Source organism: Pan troglodytes, chromosome 3, assembly GCF_028858775.2.
Source record: "Pan troglodytes isolate AG18354 chromosome 3, NHGRI_mPanTro3-v2.0_pri, whole genome shotgun sequence".
Classification (NCBI taxonomy): domain Eukaryota; kingdom Metazoa; phylum Chordata; class Mammalia; order Primates; family Hominidae; genus Pan; species Pan troglodytes.
Window position 1 is genome coordinate 49825385 of NC_072401.2, and position 23368 is coordinate 49848752.

At 37.8% G+C, this 23368-nt stretch overlaps 1 protein-coding gene across 4 annotated transcripts in view; it reads right to left on the bottom strand.

The window, feature by feature from the left end:
* CFAP299 (cilia and flagella associated protein 299) overlaps positions 1-23368 on the bottom strand; it is a 692782-nt gene that overhangs the window by 642755 nt on the left and 26659 nt on the right. For all 4 annotated transcript variants that reach the window (XM_063809506.1, XM_063809505.1, XM_063809507.1 and 1 more), the window contains exon 2: positions 15245-15291. In XM_063809506.1, coding sequence (XP_063665576.1) covers positions 15245-15291 — 47 coding nt within the window. The remainder of the gene's footprint in view (positions 1-15244; positions 15292-23368) is intronic.

The window sequence follows — 23368 nt, forward strand, 5'->3', positions numbered from 1 at the left end:
ATAATGTTCTATAGTTTTCAGAGTATTAGTATCACACTTCTTTTGTTAAATTTATTCCTCAGAATTTTATTCTTTCTGAGGTTATTGTAAATGAAATTGTTTACTAAGAATTTTATTCCTTTTGAGGTTATTGTAAATGAAATTGTTTACTCTATTTCATTTTTGGACTGTTTATTGCAAATGTGGAAATATTATTGATTTTTACATATTGATTTGTATGTCATGATCTAGCTGAGGTTGTTAGTCATAGATTTTTAGTGGATTATTTAGAATTTTCTATATATATATATATATATATATATATATATATAACTATGTCATCTCAAATAGAGATAGTTTTATTTCTTAATAATGCTTTTTTAAAATAATTATTTAAAATGTTTTGGCCTTAAGTGAAACAGTTGCAGGTACTATATTCAGATGTAAGAACTTAGTTATCTGGATTTGTCATCTGGTGAAAATCTAGTTTTCACTAATACAGTCATATGTTGCTTAATGACAAGGATACATTTTGAGAAATGCATTGTTAGGTGGTTTTGTCATTGAGCAAACATCATAGAGTGTACTTACACAAACCTAGATAGTATAGCCTCCTACACACCTAGACTCTATGGTATAGCCTATTGCTCCTAGGCTACAAACCTGTACATGTTACTGTACTGAATACTGTAGGCAATTGTAACACAATGGTAAGTATTTTTGTGTCTAAACATATCTAAACATTAAAAAAGTTTAGTACAAATATTGTATTATAATCTTATGCGGCCACCATTGTATATGTGATCCATCATTGTCTGAAACGTTGCTATGAAGTGCATGATGTATATGATTATCTCTAATAAAACATTTTTTTCTTCTTTTTGTTTTCTGTTCTTTAAAATAAATTGTTTGGACAATTGTTTCCTTTGACTACTATAGTTCTACATAGTAAAACTCTTACTTTCCTGCTAAAATAAAGCTGTTGTTACTATTTATTCTGAGAAGATTATATTACCTAACCAATCACAGGACCAGTAGTCTTTGATTCCATAAAATTAGACAAGTTTCTCTATAACATGATTTTACATAGCAATCAAAAGTATAGAAAACCGTTAGTCTCATCACTGAGAGTAAGTGGCAATAAGTTTGCAGCAATATCAATAACACAACAGAACATCTGTCTGCAAAAGGCAAATTAAATTCTTAATGTAGGTATCCCCCACATCATAAAATGTAAATACTTACCATGTATGGCTACTTTCTCCCTTCTACATAGAAATCTGCTTCTGCAATCACTTTGCTACAGATTGGGTTAAAAAATAAAAACTGCCCACATTTGGCACAAAGCTGATACCAAAGTAATAAAAATTAGTCAATAATTATATAACTGGTTCTGGGAACACTACGAAACTTTTAGCAAGTCTGTTTCTGTCCAAAATCCATGTATTATCCACATATGGTTGTATTTGTTAGAATTATGTTTCTGAGGCACCAATTCAATAGTTCAGCTGATAGGTTAGTGTTTTACCACAGAGGGGACTGAGTTTGGGGACAACCTCTTGATCCCAGTCTGTGACCTCCAGAACTCAGGACATGTTACAAGGAGTATGACCTTGAAGTTTTTCCACAAAAGTATTGTCTCTTTTAAGAGGTTTAATATATCAGGAGACAGAAACACTGACAAAGAAAGGGACTGAGAGATTAAAAGAGACAAAGACGCTACACTTACAGTATTGTTAAACTCTTTCACCAGAAGGAGAAGATTAATCTGTAGTACAGCGTCAGCTCTGTTCTTAGATACTTTGCATTATGTGCTTCTATAAAGGAAATACATGTACTCACAAGGAAGCTTGAAGCAATTAGTCTCCTAGCCTGGCAGGTTGTATTTCATATTTTTAGCAATTACCTACTCATACATTTTTTTCAAGTCAAGCTTTAACTGTTATAAAAACAGTTATCAAATGTATATTAAAATTTGGCAGAGTTGATAGCCTAAGTTATCATTAATTCATAATAAAGCAAACCACAAGAATGTTTATTTACAAGTGACTTATCTGAACATGCCCCTATAAATGGTATTTAAATCCTGTTGATTTTAATCTCAATGAAGCACTGAAGCAACCATATTAGTAAAGAGGAAGGAAAATCAATCTAGACTTGATCCCAGAGCCTTAGCTATTCACCAGGATGATGTAGATTTAAATCTTGTATCTGCCCTTCTGTGGCTATATCATACTGGGAAAATTACAAAATCTCTCCTAAGCCTGTTCTCTTATTTATAAACTGGGAGTAATAGATGTTGTACCTAGCTTATCAGGTGTTTTAGAGAGTTAAATGAGAAAATGCACATAGAAAAATTTATCACAGTACTTGGAACATAGTAAGTTCTCAAATGGACTTTGAATTTTGCTCCTGTCCTTAGCCTACTTACCTAAAAATATACACTAATAATTTACATGTATTATACACATTAATTTTAATTATAATTGAGACCTAATAGGAATATACTATAAATTCCTCATTTATAACATTCATTTATAATGCTTACTATTAACGAAATACTTTAGATTTAGTGTATAAAATATACACACATATTTGTGTATATACGATTTTTAAACTTCTCTACCTTAGCATTCAGTTTATTACCTCCTTTACTTCCAAGAAGGCAGTACTCTCTGGATGGAAGATAAAAAGATGACAACCATAGTCCGCACTGAACCATATATCCACATTAATAGCTGCTATTATGTGTAGGCTGCGTCCTTTTCAGAGGTACTAAGCACTCAGTAGACGAGATACGACAATTCCTATGACTATGACAATCACCTAGACAGCTTAACACAGTACTTAGAATATAGTAGGATCTCAAAAAGTGTCAGTGAACAAGAATTACATCTCCTGATGAAAGATAGAAGATAAAGTAGATTAAAATGTTGACTACTGCAAGAAAAATGCCCCATCAGGTATGCTATAAACCAGTATAAAATATTTTACACTTTTTTTGTATGTATTGCTGATAATTATGTATTGATACAGTGGTACTTATATATAACTTTTAAATGAATATAAAAAACTCAGGTCGTGGGCTCAAACAATTTTTTACTAATAAAGTTGATTTAAAAGGATACAGAGACTTGGGACTAGAGTTGTATGTGCTAAAATAGTCCTCATCCAATCACCTACCCATCTATCTCACTATTAATCCATCCATCTTTTTTTAGCTTGAAACTTCTCTCACCCCAAATTTTTGTTGTTTACATCCAGATATGATAGAATACAGGAGATATGACTAAATATAATAAAATATTTAGTGAACATAAAGGAGATTGTGAGAAGTCTCTTAGGCATCCAATTCCCCAAGCCTCTTAGCTGCCACACAAATTATGTCACCAAAGTAACTCTACTTGACAAACTTTTATGTATTTGAAATACTCCACAACTCATAGTTGGAGAACATGTCTTGATATATAGTTTGTATCTCTCTTGCAGAATTAAAGCAATATCCTTCTTACTAAGCCCTCAACAGGAGTTTTTGTTCCTTAGTTTTTGGTTTGGTTGTTTAGTTTTCATAAAAGGACTGCAGCTGCCTCTGTTTGTGAGTAGTTCCATTACCTTCATTCATCCACTTAGGATATTTCTTCATTACCAATTTTCTGTTATAGATTGTCCTCTAGAAAAGTGGTCCTCCTATATGAATATAAAATGTCAATATATTATATATATAATACATGTTATATATAGCATGTGTGTAATAAATACACATGAGATGGAAACTGAAAAAGATGGGGTAAAATTCAATTTCCATACTTTAAATAATTGCTACTTATCAATAATTGATATAATTTTGCTCTCTAATGCTATTAATATTTTATTGAGACCAATATGATTGGATGTTTTATTTTTTTAAAAGATTTGGTCTAACAATTTGTAGTATAACTATTGAAAGCTGTTTCTAAATTCAGTATGTTTCAATATATTGTTTTAAATGGCTGTTATAACCAAAAATCATTCCTTACAAACTACATAGATCCAAATAAGAGAGGTATAATGTAGGCTCTACTTACTGAATTAAAATACCATTTTAACTCCCATTTGCTAATTACATAAAGAATTTTTGTTGAAATTAAATGAAATTAAATAAATTTCCATGTTCCCTGGTAACAATCAGTTGTCATGCTAATTAGAAGGTATTGTGCATCTTTATCTAGCAGAAGTCTTATTTCCTCTGGTCCAATACTTCCTGGTTCATCCTTTAGTACTCGGTCATGTGACTACCTCCAAGGCCATGCTTTGGTTAAAGGGAAGATGGTTTTGCTAAGGAGGAAGAAAATATGTGTGTGTGTGTGTGTGTGTGTGTGTATATACACATGTGAATCAAAGTTTGTCAAAATCATGTAAATAAAAATTGGCATTTATTGATTTACCTGTGCCTCAACAAAAATAAGTCTACATGAAACTTTCAAATGAGATCTTCTGGCTTAATAGTTGAAGATACATTAGAGTAAGAGAGACAGAAGAAAGAAACAAAGGAGAGAGAGAGATGATAAAAGAAAAATATCTTTTATGGTACAGCAGAAGGAATATTTACAACATTAAATGTAAGAAGGATAAAGTACAAGGTAATAAAGACAGAGGCCGTATCTGTCTCCTGCCTAAGTACTCCATTTAGAATCCGATCCTTGCATGATTTCCAAACCCAGTAGTTGAAACCAACCATGATGGGTGGAGCATAATAATTGTGTGATACGCTTCATATGGTACCTTTCAGAATCACATACTGTCTCAACCATCATTTATGAGAGGAAAGGAATGTGCTGCATCCAATCCCTTCTCAGTCTTAAGTTTATAAATTGGCTTCATAATAAGAAAGAATCACAAAATCAAATGGAAGCACATCTAGCAGTAGTGTAAAAAAAAAAATGCCGCCTGAGACGCTTCTTACTTTCTATGGACAATTCTGTTTCTTTCATGAAAACCTGATTTTACAGGTAACTTAGTGGGTTGCTCCTGGTGGCTTTTGTGACTTTACAGTTGGAATGAGATAACATGGAGTCTCTTAGTTCGCAGTATGAACATAATTCTGCCAATTTCTGCATTTCCCTTAGACCATCTGTCTTATTTACCAAAAAGCAAAAGTTTAACTTTAATAAATGAAAAAGCCAAAGGACTAAGACTTGGGGATTGAGAGCTATGATGCAATGGACTATGCGGTCTCTTAATAATACATAAATGTACAAATAGCCACTTTCCATGAACCGAAACTATGAGCAAAGCTGTGATTTCTGAGCTGGGAGGAAACTTATTGAGCAAGACAGATAAGGAAACAGGTGCAGAACATTTATGTTATTTGACTTATTGTGAAGCTGTTTTTTTATTTTGTTTTGTTTTGTTGGTTTCTGGGTTTTTTTTTTTTTTTTTTTTTGAGACAGGGTCTTGCTCCATCATGTAGGCTGTAGTGCAGTGGCACAAACATGGCTCACTGTAGCCTCAACCTTCAGGGCTCATGTGATCCTCCCACCTCAGCCTCCTGAGTAGCTGGGACTACAGGTGTGCATCACCATACCTGGCTAATTTTTTTCTTTAATTTTGTAGAGAGATGGAGTCTTGCCATGTTGCCCAGGCTAGTCTTGAATTCCTAGCTCAAGCAATCCTCCCCCCTCAGCCTCCCAAAGTGCTGAGATCATGGGTGTGAGCCACCATGTCTGGCCATTATGGAGCTTGTTAATGGCAAGGCAGGTGCCACAGTGCAGATTGTCACACTCTGAAACCAAAGTTCTTTCCATGAACTTTTTTATTTTCCCCTCAGAAAATAGTTGCAAAGGGGGTGGTGAGCTTGATTTAAGGGTAGACATTTCTAATGCCCAGGAGCCCTGGAAAGGCTGCATAACAGCCTTTCATATTAGGAACAGCCTGTTCATACTAGGAACAATGACAGTGGTTTGCATTCTGTAGAGTCTCCTCATTGGGACATGAGCTTTAATAACTCAGCTAAATGGTAGGTGTTATTATCTAGTATGTAATTAAATCATGCTTTAAGGAAATATTACTAACTTCCTCTCACAATATCAAGTTTTGCCATGTTCCCATCCTCAAGTCTCTAGCACAGTAACTCACAACTCAGACCTTCACATTAGAGTCAGCTGAAGAATTCAAAAATACGGAAACAAGGGGCATCACCTTACGACAATGGAATAAGAATTGCTAGGAGGTAGCCTGGAAAAGTATTTTATTGTTATTACTATTATTGTAAAAAACAGAAAAATATTTCCTTTTAAGTGCCCCAATGATTTTAATGTACGATCAGGGCTGAGAATCCCCACACTCCAGAGAAGAGCTATGGGACCTTTCTTCTTGAGCATCTGCTAGTTTTAACTGTCCTTACAAAAGACTCTGCTAGAGATGGTAGACCAGACTCACAGCTCAAATCTTAGGTCAATGCACTTTCTAATCATTTTGTTACTTTATTTAGAAAACTCGCTCTAAGACCATGTTCTCAAACTTTCCTGCTCATCAGAATCAACTGGAGAAATTGCTGAAACAGATTTCTGTGCCGCATGCTCGAAGTTCAGAAGATCTGGGGTGAGACCAGAGAATTTGCATTTCTAAGACCCCAAGTAATGCTGTTGCTGCTGGTCCTGGGATCATACTTTAAGAACCCTTAGCAGTTGATAAAACCCAACGGGATTCCTTCCTCTATAATGATTTTTTTCTGTGGAAGGGAAAATTCTTTGATAATTCACTCTACGAAGTCCCTGACTACTTCCCTTCTCATCAGTGACTCACGGCTAGCAAATGTACTGGCCTCTCAATAGCATGAGTAACCTTCTAGCAGATTTTGCCAGCAAGACTCTGCCATTTGCTTTTAGTTCTTACAGAATAACCCTCTTTTCCTCAGAACATTTCAAATAGTGTTTGAAAGGAATAATCCTCTAAAGATATAAATGTAGCACCACTGTGGTGACATTACAATGTCTCTTGTCCATGCCATGTAGACTTGGGTAGCAAGTATGTTACATTTTGCTTCTTCACACAGTATAAATAAATGGGTAAAATATTCTCCTAATTTTCTTCCTTCTAAATTCATGAATCCAAGGAAACTCCTGCTGATAAATGAGAACTGAAACCTAAAGTCTGGGGAGTGTCAGGATAAGCTTAAATCAAGAAAATATGTGAATCAGGCTGGGTGCAGTGGCTCACACCTGTAATCCCAGCACTTTGGGAGGCTGAGGCAGGCGAATCACTTGAGGCCAGGAGTTCAAGACCAGCCTGGCCAAAATGGTGAAACTCCGTCCCTACTAAAAACACAAAAATTGTCCAGGCATGGTGGCACGTGCCTGTAGTCCCAGCTACTCGGGAGGCTGAGGCAGGAGAAATGACTGAACCCAGGAGGCAGAGGTTGCAATGAGTCAGGATTGTGGCACTGCACTGCAGCCTGGGTGACAGAGTGAGACTCTGTCTCAGAAAAAAAGAAAGAAAGAAAGAAAGAGAGAGACAGAGAGAGAAAGAAAGAAGGAAAAAGAAAAGAAAGAGAGAAAGAAAGAAAGAAAGAAAGAAAGAAGAAAGAAAGACAATAAATATGTGGATCATTAAAAATTTAAAACTAAAAAATGAACTACCATTTACTGAATGCCTACTATGAACCAAAGCATTACATTGTGAATTTTTAATTCACAAGACAGCAATCTGTGTTTTAACAAGCCTTTCAGGTGGTTCTTATGCAGATGAAAGTTGAAGAACCACTGCTCTAGGGACATACATATGTGAATGTTGGTATTTTGGAAGAAAGAAACAAACACTTTTGGATTTTAACAGACCTGGCAAGGTTTCCCCTGAAAGAGAAAGACACACTAAGGGAAATAAGGTGCCTGGGAACTCGGGAAGAAGAACCCTAGTGGGTAGGAGCAATGTTGAAGAAGAAATGGAGCTGTCACCTATTTCAGACACGCTGCATGTGTGCCTATTGCCCTATCACGAGCGTATTCAGGCAGAATAAGCTAGGAGAGCCTTTCTGGAGGGTAAAGAGGGGATGTTTCAGATGTAGCCCAACTAGGTGATTTTATAATCCCTTTTTACCCCAGGGACACCATCATTCTGAATGTTCATAGGACTATCTTAAAAATATGTCACAGATGTAAGTGAATTTATAGATTGAATTAAGAAAGAAATCGGGTTGGAAGAGAGGGCAAAGCAGGGGATGGAGAGAGAGAGCTGCATGAGTCAGACAGATTCAGACTTAATCCTTACAGTCACTTCCTAGCTGGTGATCTCAGGCAAATTACTTAATCTAGCTCAGGTTTTGTCCTTATCTATAAAAGGGGATAATCATACCTACCTCAGAGAATTGTTGGGAGGATTAAAAGAGATAATGACATGCTTGGCACCCATGGAACGCAACTGTCCGGAGGCAGCTGCCAGCCCCGGTTCTCCCTCTGGCTAAAGGAAGTCATCCTACCTTTTTTTTGAAAGTAGGAGTTTTTCGATGGATTTTTCATTTTCATTATCTGCCTTGTCTTGTGTGATTAGAAATGACCAGAGAGAAATGAGTGTCGCCTTTCCTAAACTGGTTATATATCGGCCCTGTTCTCTCATCCTGCTCCCAACCTCTCCAGTCTCTCCCTCAGCTCTTGCGTGGGTGGGGGTGGCGCCTCCGGCATGTTTGTATATTCCTCCAACACTCAGCCAGCTCTGCTCCAGAATCAGCCTTAATTAGTCATTTACCTAGCATAACTCAGCAAATCTGTGTTTGAAGTAGAATTATCCCATGTAGAATTTAATTTCCCTGTTTCCCATTTCACCTCAATAAGGTGAAATGGACTATTCAGCATGGAGAAGGCTTAGATCTCATTTTTCTTCAGTCTGCCTGTTTGGGATTTCTGAATTTAAAAGTAAATACCTCTTAGACACAGATGAATTCTTGCATGCCAGCTACCTGTCAAGTGTAGCAAATACTCAGCCAGCTACTGCATTAGGTTTTGGTTTAAAGCCACTCTAAATGATTTATTGTTTTTAAATTATTTACATGGTATTATTCCTTTCTTGTAAAATGCAAAAGTGCTGTCAGGAACAGCACGGAAGCAAGGTTATGAATGGTACTACATGTAAATCAAAGTAATTAGAGGCTTCAAGTTGCAAATACTGACAAGTTCTCCACCAGCCACCACTTCACTGATGATAATAAAATTTGCATGATTTCCTGACATTATATTCACCACATATTTTCACTGCATGCTCACTGTAATTACTTAGGGCATGATCTCACACTTCTAGCAAGCAGAACTCTCACTGAACCCAGCCGTGACTATTACAGATGCTTAGAAATGAAGTGGATGGAATTAAGGGGAGAGTTCCCTACATAGCTTTAGGGATCTGTGATGTATCAACTGAATCTTGACAGGTAAGAAAAAGGGAAATATTCTCAACCACTCCTAAACTATTATCAGCTCAAATTATAATGACACTAAGGTATCTCGATGACAGAATTTGGAACCTGGGTTTACTGACAACTGATTTCTGCAATTTGTTTTCTGAATCTCTGATGTCAAAAAAGAAAAAGATCATCAAAGTTGATTTCAATCCCTAATATGGAAGTACATCAGACATAACTCTATGTGTAACTATGGGAAAAAATTCTGTGTTATTTTTCAAAGATAAGAATGGACAAGTAAGAAGGATTAAAAATGCCAAAGATCAGCGGGCACCTCTAGAAGTATAGAGTGACTAAAGCAGTCAACTCAATGTCTGAATTCCGTAACCAACCTCTCATTTGGTCAAGTAATTCCTCAGTGCTTGGTGCAACATTCATTTATACCAGCACATAAATTCATACACTTTTCTTGTTTTGGCTCAGTGAACCAAACTTACATCTGACCATTTGCTCTTCTTTTCTAAACCTGGAGCACCCTCATATCTGTCTCAATAGAGGAGGAAAAATTTAGGTTTTGAACCATGTAATATACTATGAATGTACATATCAAAGATGAACATACTGTATAAACTAAAACTTAGTGATTAATAACCGTTCTTCTAACACTGAACTAAAAGACAGAAGAGAATAATTGATTCTGAGCTTCACCTTGTGAACCATGGGAATTTATACAATTATTCGACCTCCGTCTCTTCAACCTAAAAGAGAGGAAATTACTCATACACATGCCATTGTCATGAGAATTGAAGAGAGAAGATGAAAGCACTCAGTACAGTACCTGGCATTGAATATGAATGCAAAGATAGAACAAATTATCCAGAAATGTCTTATCCTTTCATAGGTCTTCTATTTAGTTCACATTGCATGGAAAGTCTTATACAGAAAATTAGTGTCTGAGTTAAGAGCAACTTAGGAGGCAGCAAGAAAAGGAGCCTTATTTTTAAGAATTTAGTAACAGTCTGTCAGACCTGAAATGAAAGACAATTTGGGGAATGAATAATCTCTCTTCCCTCACCATGGAGAGCAGCTGGTAACACTGCAATTTTTAAAAACAACCTAGTTGAGGCAATCAGATCTTAAATATTGGAAGTTATTGCTCCAAATCACAGTACTTCTAAACCCACAGGTATCTACTGGTAAACCTTTACAATAATGAAATTCATTAAAGATTCCCAGATCTTAGGCTGGCTCTGGTTAAAGTTTACAACCACAGTTACTAGATCTACCTTACCTAGACCGGTTACAATGCAGATATCTCCTTTCTCTGTATGAATATGTTGGGGAGGTGGTCACTTCTGTGATGGGAAGGTCTATGAACTTGTAGTAACATATAAGCAATCTTTATAAAAGTCTGTTGTAAATAGTTTGTGTTAATTAGCCTAAAGATTACATCAAGCTCTGCGGTAGGTTTACTCATATTTAATTATATCCATTTTTAAACCAGTAGTAACTTATGAGATTTCTGGAATGTGTTTAGTAATCCACTGAGAAGACTGACTCAGAGTCATAGAAGAAAGATATCCAGTGTGTCCAACTGCGGTGACTGTTTACTTCCATCATTTGTTACCCACACTTTAAGATGAATAGGGAATGCATCAAAAGTACATAGTTCAATTAGCACAATAGCAAGTATGAAGCTATTATGTAGATGTGACATATTTTCTGTTAAATCATATGAGTGGTCATAACTTCTGCTAAAAATATGCATGTCATTTTTCAAGTGCCCTTTCTTTTGCCCTCAATTGTATTTTGAAGACAAAACAAACCATCTTTTGTGGCATTCAGCAGTCTGCTCATTTTGTTGCTGTTGACAATAGTGTTCTCATTTCTTCTACTCAAGATACGTGGAAAATAGTCTTAACAAACCTGATAGACACAAGATCATATGCTTTTTGAATGAGCGCCTTACTACTGAATGCGTGGCTTATTGTGGAAATATTTAAGCGCACCTTAAGGTCAGTTATTATAAGGGCTATTACCATCGTTTCCCAATTTAGTGAACTTTTAATCAAATGTCTTAATTCATAATTAATTTAGCAGCTGGTCAGCCAACATGGTTAAAACTAATGAGTAAGTTTATGTATTTTATAAAACCTTATATTTGGATACTGCCTTAACAGCAATTTATTCCAACTTCTTACGTCTTTGTGTATACATTTCTATCTTTGTCTTGGTTTGTTGTCAAGTTTGTGTTTACAACTGTTTGGTTTTTTTCCTTCTCTTTCTCTTTTCATTTGAAAAGAATTTATTCTGAGAAAGAATAAAAGTCTTAGGAAAGAAGTGAGCTTCTGTATCAGAGATTGGTGGGAGTATGCTCTATCTTGGGAGAGTCAAGCTGAAGGTAAGATTTAAACCTCATAGGAGAGTTTAATGTTTTTGATTACCTCTAAAGTAAAATAATCTCATTTATTCTTTCTACCCCAGAGTGGAATGATGTTAAAAGACCTTACACCAGCATGTTTGACTGTGTGTTCTAAGAGAAGACTTCCTCTTATTCATATCTATACACCTTTCTTTCTAAAGGGAGTTTACAGAGGCCTGGGGAATTACGGTGAAAGAACAGAGTTCTACATGATAACATTTACAGTCTGAACAGGCAGTTCAGTCCTAAACATATCCAATTCGGAAACCGAGTTAGAGGGGAAGCAGCCGAAAACCCAGATCTCATTGCTGAGAAACTTTACAATTTATCAGGTCAAACCCTAATAAGATGTCCAAGCTCTTCCAGTTAATTTGTGGCAGAGCTAAGTTGAAGAATAAATTTCTATTGCCGGTCTCAGTTCCTTCCTTTATAGAGCACTAAACACAAATGGCTCCCAGCTTTAGAGAACTTACACAACCAATAATATAAAACACATGGAACAACCAGAGAAAGAATAAGACTTCTCTAGTCATTTTTATATACCTGCAAATAGTATGGTAAATACTAGCTGTTAACAAAATGCATGGCTTCTTAAAATTATATTTAAAATGGTTATGTTAATATAATTAATTTTTAATTGCTGCTGAGTCTGTTTAATTTGAAACTGATATTATTTAATAATGTATATATGACCCACAAGGTAAAATGAAGCATGCATCAAGCAATTGTCAACTCAGTCAATTGAGCATAGTAAGGAGGACATACTGTGTCCGGAATTGGAGGGTTCTTGGTCTCACTGACTTCAAGAATGAAGCCGCGGACCCTCGCGGTGAGTGTTACAGTTCTTAAAAGCGGCGTGTCCAGAGTTTGTTCCTTCTGACGTTGGGATGTGCTCAGAGTTTCTTTCTCCTGGTGGGTTCGTGGTCTCATTGGATCAGGAGTGAAAAAGCAGACCTTCGTGGTGAGTGTTTCAGCTCATAAATGCAAAGTCGACCCAAAGACTGAGCAGCAGGAGGATTTATTGCAAATACCAAAAGAACAAAGCTCCCCCACTGTGGAAGGGGACTCAAGTGGGTTGTCACTGCTGGCTCCGGCAACCTGCTTTTACTCCCTTATCTGGCCCCACCCACATCCTGCTGATTGGTCCATTTTACAGAGAGCCGATTGGTCTGTTTTACAGAGAGCTGATTGGTCCATTTTGACAGGGTGCTGATTGGTGTGTTTACAATCCCTGAGCTAGACACAGAAGTTCTCCACGTCCCCACTACAGTAGCTAGATACAGAGTGTCGATTGGTGCATTCACAAACCCTGAGCTAGACACAGGGTGCTGATTGGTGTGTTTACAAACCTTGAGCTAGATACAGAGTGCCGATTGGTGTATTTACAATCCCTTAGCTAGACATAAAGGTTCTCCAAGTCCCCACCAGAGTAGCTAGATACAGAGTGTCGATTGGTGCATTCACAAACCCTGAGCTAGACACAGGGTGCTGATTGGTGTGTTTACAATCCCTTAGCTAGACATAAAGGTTCTCCAAGTCTCCACCAGACTCAGGAGCCCAGCTGGCTTCACCCAGTGGCTCCTGCACTGGGGTAGCAGGTGGAGCTGCCTGCCAGTCCCGCCCCTGTGCCTATGCTTCTCAGTTGTTTGGTGGTCGATGGGACTGCGCGCCGTGGAACAGGGGGCGGCGCTCCTTGGGGAGGCTCAGGCTGCGCAGGAGCCCACGGCATGGGGGAGGCTCACGCATGGCAGGCTGCAGGTCCCAAGCCCTGCCTGGCAGGGCGGCAGCTAAGGCCCAGCGGGAAGTCGAGCACAGAAGCTGCTGGCCCAGGTGCTAAGCCCCTCACTGCCCAGGGCCTGCAGGGTTGGCCTTCCCGCTCGGAGTGCGGGGGCCCGCCAAGCCCACACCCACCTGGAACTTGTGCTGGCCCGCAAGCACCGTGGGCAGCCCCGGTTCCCGCCCACGCCTCTCCCTCCACATCTTGCTGCAAGCTGAGGGAGCCGGCTCCAGCCTTGGCCAGCCCAGAAAGGGGCTCCCACAGTGCAGCGGCAGGCTGAAGGGCTCCTCAAGCACGACCAGTGTGGGCGCCAAGGCCGAAGAGGTGCGGAGAGTGAGCGAGGGCTGTGAAGGCTGCCAGCACACTGTCCCCTCTCAATACTGTTTAAAATTTTAATCTAGATTATATGGTTAATGGTTGACTTTGGACCTAAATTATCTAGGCCATGTCCTCATTTCCTTGTGCCAAGATAAATATACTACAAAATACGATTTTTTAGAAGTTGATTAGATTAAAGCTGGTTACCAACATTAAAAAATAAAAGTTAATATCAGAAGATTCAAGACAAAAGTATATTTGGCACAGTAAAGAACACATTGTGGCTTATACCAAATGCTTCGATCTTCTGCTTCATCTGTAAAATAAGGATACATTTTTCTAACTTGCTAAGTTTTTGTGAGGGTAAAAACCAGTCATTTCTCTTATAGCTCAACAGGTATTTCTAAAAAAATCACTGCAATATGCAAAATTGTGGAATAAAAACCACAGGACTCATAGGAAAACAGGGTTAAGGGATTAATACTCAAAAACTTCATGAGGCAGCACTATTTACAATAGCAAAAACAGAACCAACCCAAATGCCCATCAATACTATAGTAGATAAAGAAAATGTGGTATATATACACCATGGAATACTATGCAGCCATTAAAAGGGATGGGATCATGTCCTTTGCGTGGACATGGATGAAGCTGAAAGTCATAATTCTCAGCAAACTAATGCAGGAGCAGAAAACCAAACACTGCATTTTCTCACTTGTAAGTGGGCATTAAACAATAGGAACACATGGACATAGAGAGGGGAAGGACACACACTGGGGCTAGTTGGGCATTAGGGGGCGAGGGGAGGGAGAGCAGTAGGACAAATAGCTAATGCATGCAGGACTTAAAACCCAGATGATGGGTTGACAGGTGCAGTGAACCACCATGGCACACATATATCTATGTAACAAGGCTATGTAAACAAACATGTTCTGCACATGTATCCTGGAACTTAAAGTAAAATAAAAGTAAATAAATAAATAAAATTAAAAACAAACCTGGCCGGGTGCAGTGGCTCAGGCCTGTAATCCCAGCACGAGGTCAGGAGATCAAGACCATCCTGGCTAACACGGTGAAACCCCGTCTCTACTAAAAATACAAAAAATTAGGGGCATGGTGGCGGGTGCCTGTAGTCTCAGCTACTCGGGAGGCTGAGGCAGGGGAATGGTGTGAACCCGGGAGGCAGAGCTTGCAGTGAGCCAAGATCGTGCCACTGCACTCCAGCCTGGGCGACAGAGCCAGACTACGTTTCAAAAAACAAACAAACAAACCTTCTTCAGAGACATGGAAAAAAGGATAAGGGCCCAATAAAAAGTACACATAGTCTTAAACATGTTAAAAGTTTAAGAAATATACAAATACTATAATAAATAGAGCATCTTACCTTCAAAAGGGTCTGAAGTTTGCTTGTACTTAAGTTTCTAGCGTGTTCTGTGTAAAAGAAGAGGAGAAGAAATAAACTGAGAAAAAAAGCTTCTATCATAAAGGAAAGATCAAGAGAAAAAGAAAAGAGAACAGGGAGGAAAAATTCAAAAAAGCTTAAAAAGAGGGACAAAAATAGGAGGATGCATGCTGCGCTGCATGAGTAGGGTAGCAATAGAAAGGGTTGTGGCTTGTGAGGTATTGTCAAGTGGTTTGTATTAGCCTTCCCAGGCTGCCATAACAAAATACCACAGACTAGGTGGGTTAAACAACAAATTTATTTTTTCAGTTCTGGAAGCTGGAAGTCCCAGATCAAAGTGCCAGCAGATTCAGTTCCTATTGAGGGCTCTTTTGTCGGCTTACAGAGGGTTGCCTTGTTGCTTTCTCCTCACTTACTGTTTTTCTGTGCATGAGGGGAAAGAGAGCTCCAGTGTCTCTTCCTTTGTTTTTAAGGACCAGTCCTAATGGATTAGGGACTCATCCTTCTGACTTCATTTAACCTTAATTATCTCCTTAATGCCCACATCTCCAAATACAGTTATATTAGGGGTGAGGACTTCAACATATGAATTTTAGGGGGAAACAATTTAGTCCACAACATGTTTGAAGGAGGGGTATCTGATGGAAAATTGTAATGCCAGGTATGAATAGGTATGGCTCATTGATCTCATCAGGTATGTGTATGTATATATTGCGTATTCCCACATAGCTCAGTTCAGCTGAAATATCTAGTGTTTCTCACAGATGAAATTGCATATGAGTCAACACAAAATTTACATTATGCTCAAATTGTTTCCTAATCTATCAATGGAGTTGGAACAAATTAGGGTTTTCGAAACAACTGTTGTAGCAAAACTGACCATACTCATTCATTCAATCAATAAATATTACCTGAAACTATAAAACTACTGGAAGAAATGCTTCACAGCATAATTTTTATAGGAGAAACACTTCACGACATTGGGCTGGGTGAAAATTTTTTAAGTAAGACCTCAAAAGCACAGGCAACAAAAGCAAAAATAGACAAACGGGATTACATCAAATGAAAAAGCTTTCATACAGTGAATGAAACAAGAGTGAAAATAAAACCTACAGGATAGGAGAAAATATATGTAAACTATACATGTGACAAGGGGTTAATATCCGGTATATAAAGGGAACTCAATGCAAAAATAATAATAATAATGATAATCCAATTTAAAAGTGGGCAGAAGACCTTAGCAGACTTTGAAGACAAACAAATGGCCAACAGATATATGAAAAAAATGCTTAATGTCATTAATCATTTATGCTAAATACAAATGAAAACCACAATAAAATACCACCTCACTCTAGTTAGAATGGCTATTATCAAAAAAGACAAAAGAAAACTATTGGCAAGGATGTGGAGAAAAGGGAACACTTACACATGGTTTTTGGGATTGTAAATTAGTGCAGCAATTATGAAACACAATAGGAAATTTCCTCAAAATATTAAAAACAAAACTACCCTATTATCCAGCAATCCCCCTACTAGGGATATATCCAACAGAAATATACATGTTGAAAATGTATCTGCACTCCCATGTTTATTGCAGCACTATTTACAATAGCTCAGATATGGAATCAAATTAGTGTCCAACAATGGATAAACACATAAAGAAAATGTGGTAAATATACACAATAAAATACTTTTCAGCCATAAAAGAAAATGAAACCCTGTCATTTGGACAACATGGATGAACCTGGAGGATATAATTTTATGTGAAATAAGTCAAACACAGAAAAACAAATACAAAAGTTGATATTGTAGAAGCAGGTAGTGGAACAGTAATTACCAGAGACTAAGTGGGGAGGGGTGGGAGGAAGGAAAGATGGGGAGAGGTAGGTCAACAGGTACAAGTTACAATTAGATAGAAGGAATAAGTTCTAGTGTTCTGTTGCACAATAGGGTGACTATGGTTAGCAATAATGTATTGTATAATACAAAATATCTAGAAGAGAGGCTTATGAATGTTCTCACCACAAAAAAATGATAAATACATGAGATGATGGAAATGCTAGCTGCCCTAATTTGATCACTATATAACATATATGTGTATTGAAACATCAAATTGTATCCCATAAATATGTACAATTATGTGTCAATTAAAAATGTTTTAATATTGGAAAAAAGAAAGTATAATATTCACATTACTTTTGATGGATTATCCTAAAATTAATCAAAGAGTAGTTATGTATTTGTATATTTGCTGGTGAATGTCTCAGTTTTATGCCATACAGATATTTATTAATATTAATATGCTATTTAGTGTTGCTCATAAGGCAGATCCTTAGAATCTTGACCACATCCAGCAAGGGCATAGATAAATTGTCTAGGGGAGCTTGCAAACATGGTGATACCACATTAGGGTTTAAGGCTTTCCTAATCCTTCTACAAAATTTACCTTACTGAAAAATTGGTAAATCGTTGGGAGGTTTTTCATGTTCGGCCAGAGAATTAATTGCACTTTCAGACAAACTTAGCATTCCAGTTGGAGAGCTTATTAGAATTAAAGCTTGACTAATCATTCTGGCTAATTGTATAGTTCACTTACTTTCAACCCTCTAGCCTTTTCTAGAATAGGGAATATTGTCATTCCAATAAATAAATAAATATCGAGTACCTCCTTTGTGGCAGGTCCACACCAGGAACCAGAAATCCTGCAGTGAAGAAGCCAAGCGAAGGGTCTTTACACAAGGTGTTTACATTCTACTGGGGGGAAACAGACTTACTTATATAACCCTGAGGAAATCAATCAACACCAAAGTATACAAGATAATTAAGGAGCATGAAAAATGCACTAACAAAAATAAGAAGGGGATGAGATGGAGTAAGTAGGGGAAGACACTTCAAACAGTCATCAGGGAAGGCATCTCTGAGGAGAGAAGGAGTAGAATAGCTGAACAATTGGGGGAAAGGCATTCCAGGCATTGGGTTAAAGCAGAGTTAGTGAGGTGGAAGAGACTAGGGGATGGAACAAGAGAGGGAGGAAAGGACTAGCTCCATCTTAGTGGGCTGGGAAGCCACTGAAGAGTTCTGAGCAGGAAAAATACGTGATTTCTGTTTTTAAAATTTCACTTTGACTTCTCTGTAAAATCCACTGTAGTGAGAAGAAGAGAGACCAGTTGAGAGGATATAGCGACAGGTCAAGCCAAAGATGAGATATGGAGTAGAGACAGAGAAAGAACTCAGAATTTGCTTAAAGGTTTAGCCAAAAGGAGTTGCTGGCGTACTGGATGAGGGTTATGAGAGAAAGGAAAGACACAAGAATGATTCCTAGATTTTTGGCTCGAGTCACTGAATAAATCATCATGCTGTTTATTAAACTGTAGAAGTCTGGAAGCTTAACTGGTTTGGGAACAAGAGTTGAGTTTTGAACATGTCAGCCTTCAGATGCCTGTTAGATATCCTGTAGCAATATAGAATTGCTGCAACAGGCAGTTGGCTACGTGAATGTGAAATTCTGGGAGAGGTTGAGGCTGGAGATTTAAATGTGGAAGTCGTCAGCATACATCTGGTATGTAAGGCGGAGGTGAAATCACATAGGAAGTGAGTTTACCTCCCTGGGGTCCCACAAGGTTTACAGGTCAGGTAAAAGAGGAGCTAGCCAAAGAGACAGGAAGAAATAGCTGCTGAGGTAGCAGAAAGGCCAGGTGCATGTGGCACTTTGTAAAACATGTAAAAAATGTGTTTTATGAAGAAAGGCTGACCAACTTTTTGAGAGACTTTCAGAAATGTCATTAATAAGCCCCAAATTGATCACATGCCTTGCATAATTTAGGAAAAGACAGTCCATGTGCCTTAGTATTATATGTACAAACACATACAGCTAATGTTTTGGGAGGCTGAGCAAAGAATTAAGCCCTCAAGATCACGCTTTGGATAAAGAATATTTTAGGCTTTGTATAGCCACTGAAACTTTTGAATTTTGCCTTGCTTATGAGTATAAACTTCTTTATGCCCATGAGAATGTTGAAATATGCCTTCATCTCTGATTGTAGAAAGAGGATCCTCTTCTTATTCCCCTCACACTTTTCTCTGGCAGTCCAGGCCCTCCCTTGTGCTTCCTGACCACAATACCTTTTCCCAGAGAATGGATTCCCCAGCAACACTCTGAGGCTGAGAGTAGCACACAGCACGTTCACATGGAGTGATCTTCAGAGTTACAATTGTACATAGTAGTGCCAGACCTAGCAAATAAAACTACAGGATACCTATGCAATATTTGCAACATACTTATACAAAAAATTATTGTTTATCTAGAATTCAAATTTAGTCGAGAGTATTGTCTTGTATCTGTGTCCCTACCTGTAAGGAAATGAAAAAGGCAGGGTGGAGGGAGAAAATTGTCTTCTCTATGTCGGCAGCTGGGGCCTCAGCTGATCCTAGGGGTGCCTTGAAGCTGCTATGGCCCTTCATATTGATTAAAAATCGTGGCAAGGGGGTCAGGCCATTGTATTTCTGAATCAGCTAGTTATTGGCCTCAGGGTACCGTGGGAATGAATGTAACCTTGGTAGTTGCCTAAGGTAAGAGGCACGGCCTTGAGAAGCTGCATATTCAGCAGCTGAGTTATGAGCACTGAAAAGGGAATTTGGACCAAGCATCAAGGTATCTTAGGTTTAAATGCTAACTTCTTAGAAGCCATTCATTTCCTTTTAGGTGGTTTACTTCTATATCTAATTAGATAAGGCAGCTAAATATGTTCTGAACGCTTTAAGTGCTACATTAAAACTAAAAAGCACTGTTCAAAAGTAAGGTGGCAGTACTTATTACAGTAGTCCAGCTCTGCCTTCGTGGGATATATAGAGCATATTTTTTTAATTGTTTGTCTTCTCATCTAGACTACAAGCTTCTTGAGGGAAGAAACCAGGTCTTATTTATCTCTACACCCATCACTTGTGGCATATTTGGCATATAGTAAGTACTCAAACAATGTCTATGGAAAACAGACAGGGAATAACTAAGCAAACCATCCAAATGATAACTAACAAGAGTTAGACCTACCCTCTGCGAGGGTGGAGGGAAAGTGATATTAGGCCCCAAAAGCAACGTGCAACACCATTTTTATTTTTCCTCTTATTTTCTTAAGCAAAGCAAAACTGGCTCTACTTTCCCTGGCCTTTGAGTCTCTTTTTTAGGCAATTAATAAATCTCGACCAATCTCTGAATCATTCGGTTCACTAGATGTTCACTCAGTCACTGAGTGCATTATTGTTTGGATGCCTGATTCATGACATGTTTTAAAGAGCTAAGGAGACATGGATCCTTTCCCACTTGGGTCCTTTAGGAAACTTTGGAACCTTCTGGAAACTTTGAGGGTCTTCTTCCTAAAGGGAAGAAGACATTCTACACTCTGGTGAGAAGAACAAGAGGCTCCTATTTCTCTCTTAACCTGAAACCTCACCTCTTATGAATGTTTCTTTCTATTAACCCTTGAGTGAATCACACTGATGCTTAATGATAATCCTCTGATGGACATGCTTTCTCTCTTAGAATGAGTGTTAACATGAAATAGTCTCCAGATTCCCTAAAGCCAGACTAGTGATCCCAAATTTTAACCACATTGGATCTTGCCTGCACATCCTGCCTCTGGCTGCACACCCACCTTTACGCCCACAGCATGAAGCTGTGACCACAGAGGCAGAAACTTGCAGGGTGGTCTTCTGAGCACACCCTAGGGGAAAGAGACATGAAATATTTATTGACTGCAGGCCAATGTTACAGGAACGCTGGCTGAAACCACTGCAAGGGTGCCTCTATAACAACCAAAGTAGACACAGCAGCATTTGCCAACCCCCTTAAATGTCCTGGGGGAGGTTTGTTTGCACTAATCCTAGCAGTCCAAAAAGCAGCAGCTGTTCTCAAAGGAAGTCTGATATATATATATAATCCTTTATTTAAGACCAACAGTGGGAGGTGGTGTTTAATGAAAAAGGTGCTAAATTGTTAACAATGTTCTTGCTTCCAGCAAACAGGTAGAAAAAGAACTGAAATGTTAAGCAATACTCAGGACCATATTTAATAATACATCTTGATTTTTTAATTCATGCAATTTTTTCTGTGCTATAGACATCTTTGTCTTGGGAAATAAATTTGGGAAGCACAGGTCAGTTTTTTTCCAATTTCTGAGCAATCCTGGAATCAGATCGTATTGCTTTTCCAATCCCAGCTGTAAGGTAAATGTTTGTTATAGCAGATGGAATTAGAAAAGCCTGCACACAATTTTCTTACGTTCCATTGGATCCCTAATTATCTTAAAATAAGCATAGAAACATCTTGCATCTTTGATAACATCCTGTAGGTTAATATCCAATAAAAAATGCTGTAAATTCCCAAAAGGAGCATCAAAGAAACTTGAGAGTTACTTCTAAAATGTGTAATGTAAACTACAGCTTAAGGTTTTGGATCCATCCTGGTAAACAGTGACCCAACATACTAAATTTCTTTGGCAAGAATAAGTGTCATTTTTAACCTACCAAGAACTGCATATCGTATTCTAAAGCTATGGTTCACTTCCCTAATATTATCAGCAAGAATGTAAATTTCCCTCAAACCAATGTGTTTAATTCTATTCCCAGAACCCCAGCATAATGCCAGCTATAAGGGGTTAAATGAACACTGAATGCTTATATTAGAAACTTATTAGTGGTTTCTGCCATGAATTATTAGCAACCAAGAAATCATTATTCTTTTAGTTTGCTTGGCTCCTTTGGACCTTGGAGTTTTGCTAGACTGAGTTGATTTTGTGTCATTAAACATTAAACTCCCTTGACTAGTGGAGAAATCTTGTGGTTTGTGCTCTGCACCAGCAAGGTGGGATGCGTGTGTATTTTTCTCATTTGTTCACTTGCTCACCAAATGGTAAAGGCTGAGAATCTTAGGCAACATGATATCTAAAGTGAAAACAAACTCTCTGTCAGAGCTGATCTGTTGTTTTACACAGTGATACAACAAATGTGGCAACATAAATAAATGGGCATGAATTTTCCTTCTAATCATAACTTAAAGGAACTCCAGATCTCAGACAAAATTTATGGTAGTTATTGCCATAACGGTTATTCTTTCATTACTTAAACAGAAAACATATTTTTCTCCCCTTTGAAATTCATCTTTTATGCAAAAAAAAATCAAGAATTGACTGAGAACATACGCTTTTATGCTACTTTCTGTTTCCAGATTTGAAACTCATTCTCTCACATGCTCCATTAAGATGGTGACTGTTAGAGAAATCTTTGTATATTCTCCTTGTACAATTAATATTTTAGTATACAGGTATGCTTAATCTCAGACATTCTGTGTTAAGGCAAATGTAGGACAACTAGCTAACTTTAAAAAGTGTAAATATATAACCAGTGTCAGAAGTTATAGAATGCACACATCCTACAATGACAACCCTATCATAAAATGGAGTACTATCAGGGAAGCTCAGCCATAATTGCACTCAGGAAGGTAAAAGACATTGGTGTTGCCTCCTCAGCAGAAATTCACCTCCCTGTATGAAAATCTGATAAATTGTCCAGTTTCCCACAGAGGGAACGACAGAGAATTTAATGAGAAACACATTGGAGCTGGACCTGTCACTGTGTGATTATGCATTCACTAATCTCTCTGTAGGATACAGAAAAATGTCAGTCTTCTCTGAGAGAGTTTATCTAGGGAAAGGGACAAGCACATCTAGAAATAAATTACCGAAAAGAAATGTCTTTACTCTCCCACTGATACCTACTGGCATCCTACTAGACTGCTTGTTTGGCCTACAAATAGCAAAAGCACTGGGATTTGCACAGTAACCTATTTTTATGATTGCTAGTGAAATTGAAGTGTCATATGATGACATGTATTGATACTTAAATGCAGCTGCAAGTGCCTGATATTTTTAGTTTGGTCTAAAAATTTATGTTTGAGAACTTCAAGTACAGTAGGAGGGACAGTGGATGTTCTTACTCTTATTATAGGAGACATTTCATATTTAACATGAAATTCTCTTACCTGTCATCATCATTTTTGTCCGATAAATCTTATTCAGCACATGTATACATCCTAAAAGCATTTCTGAGCAACTA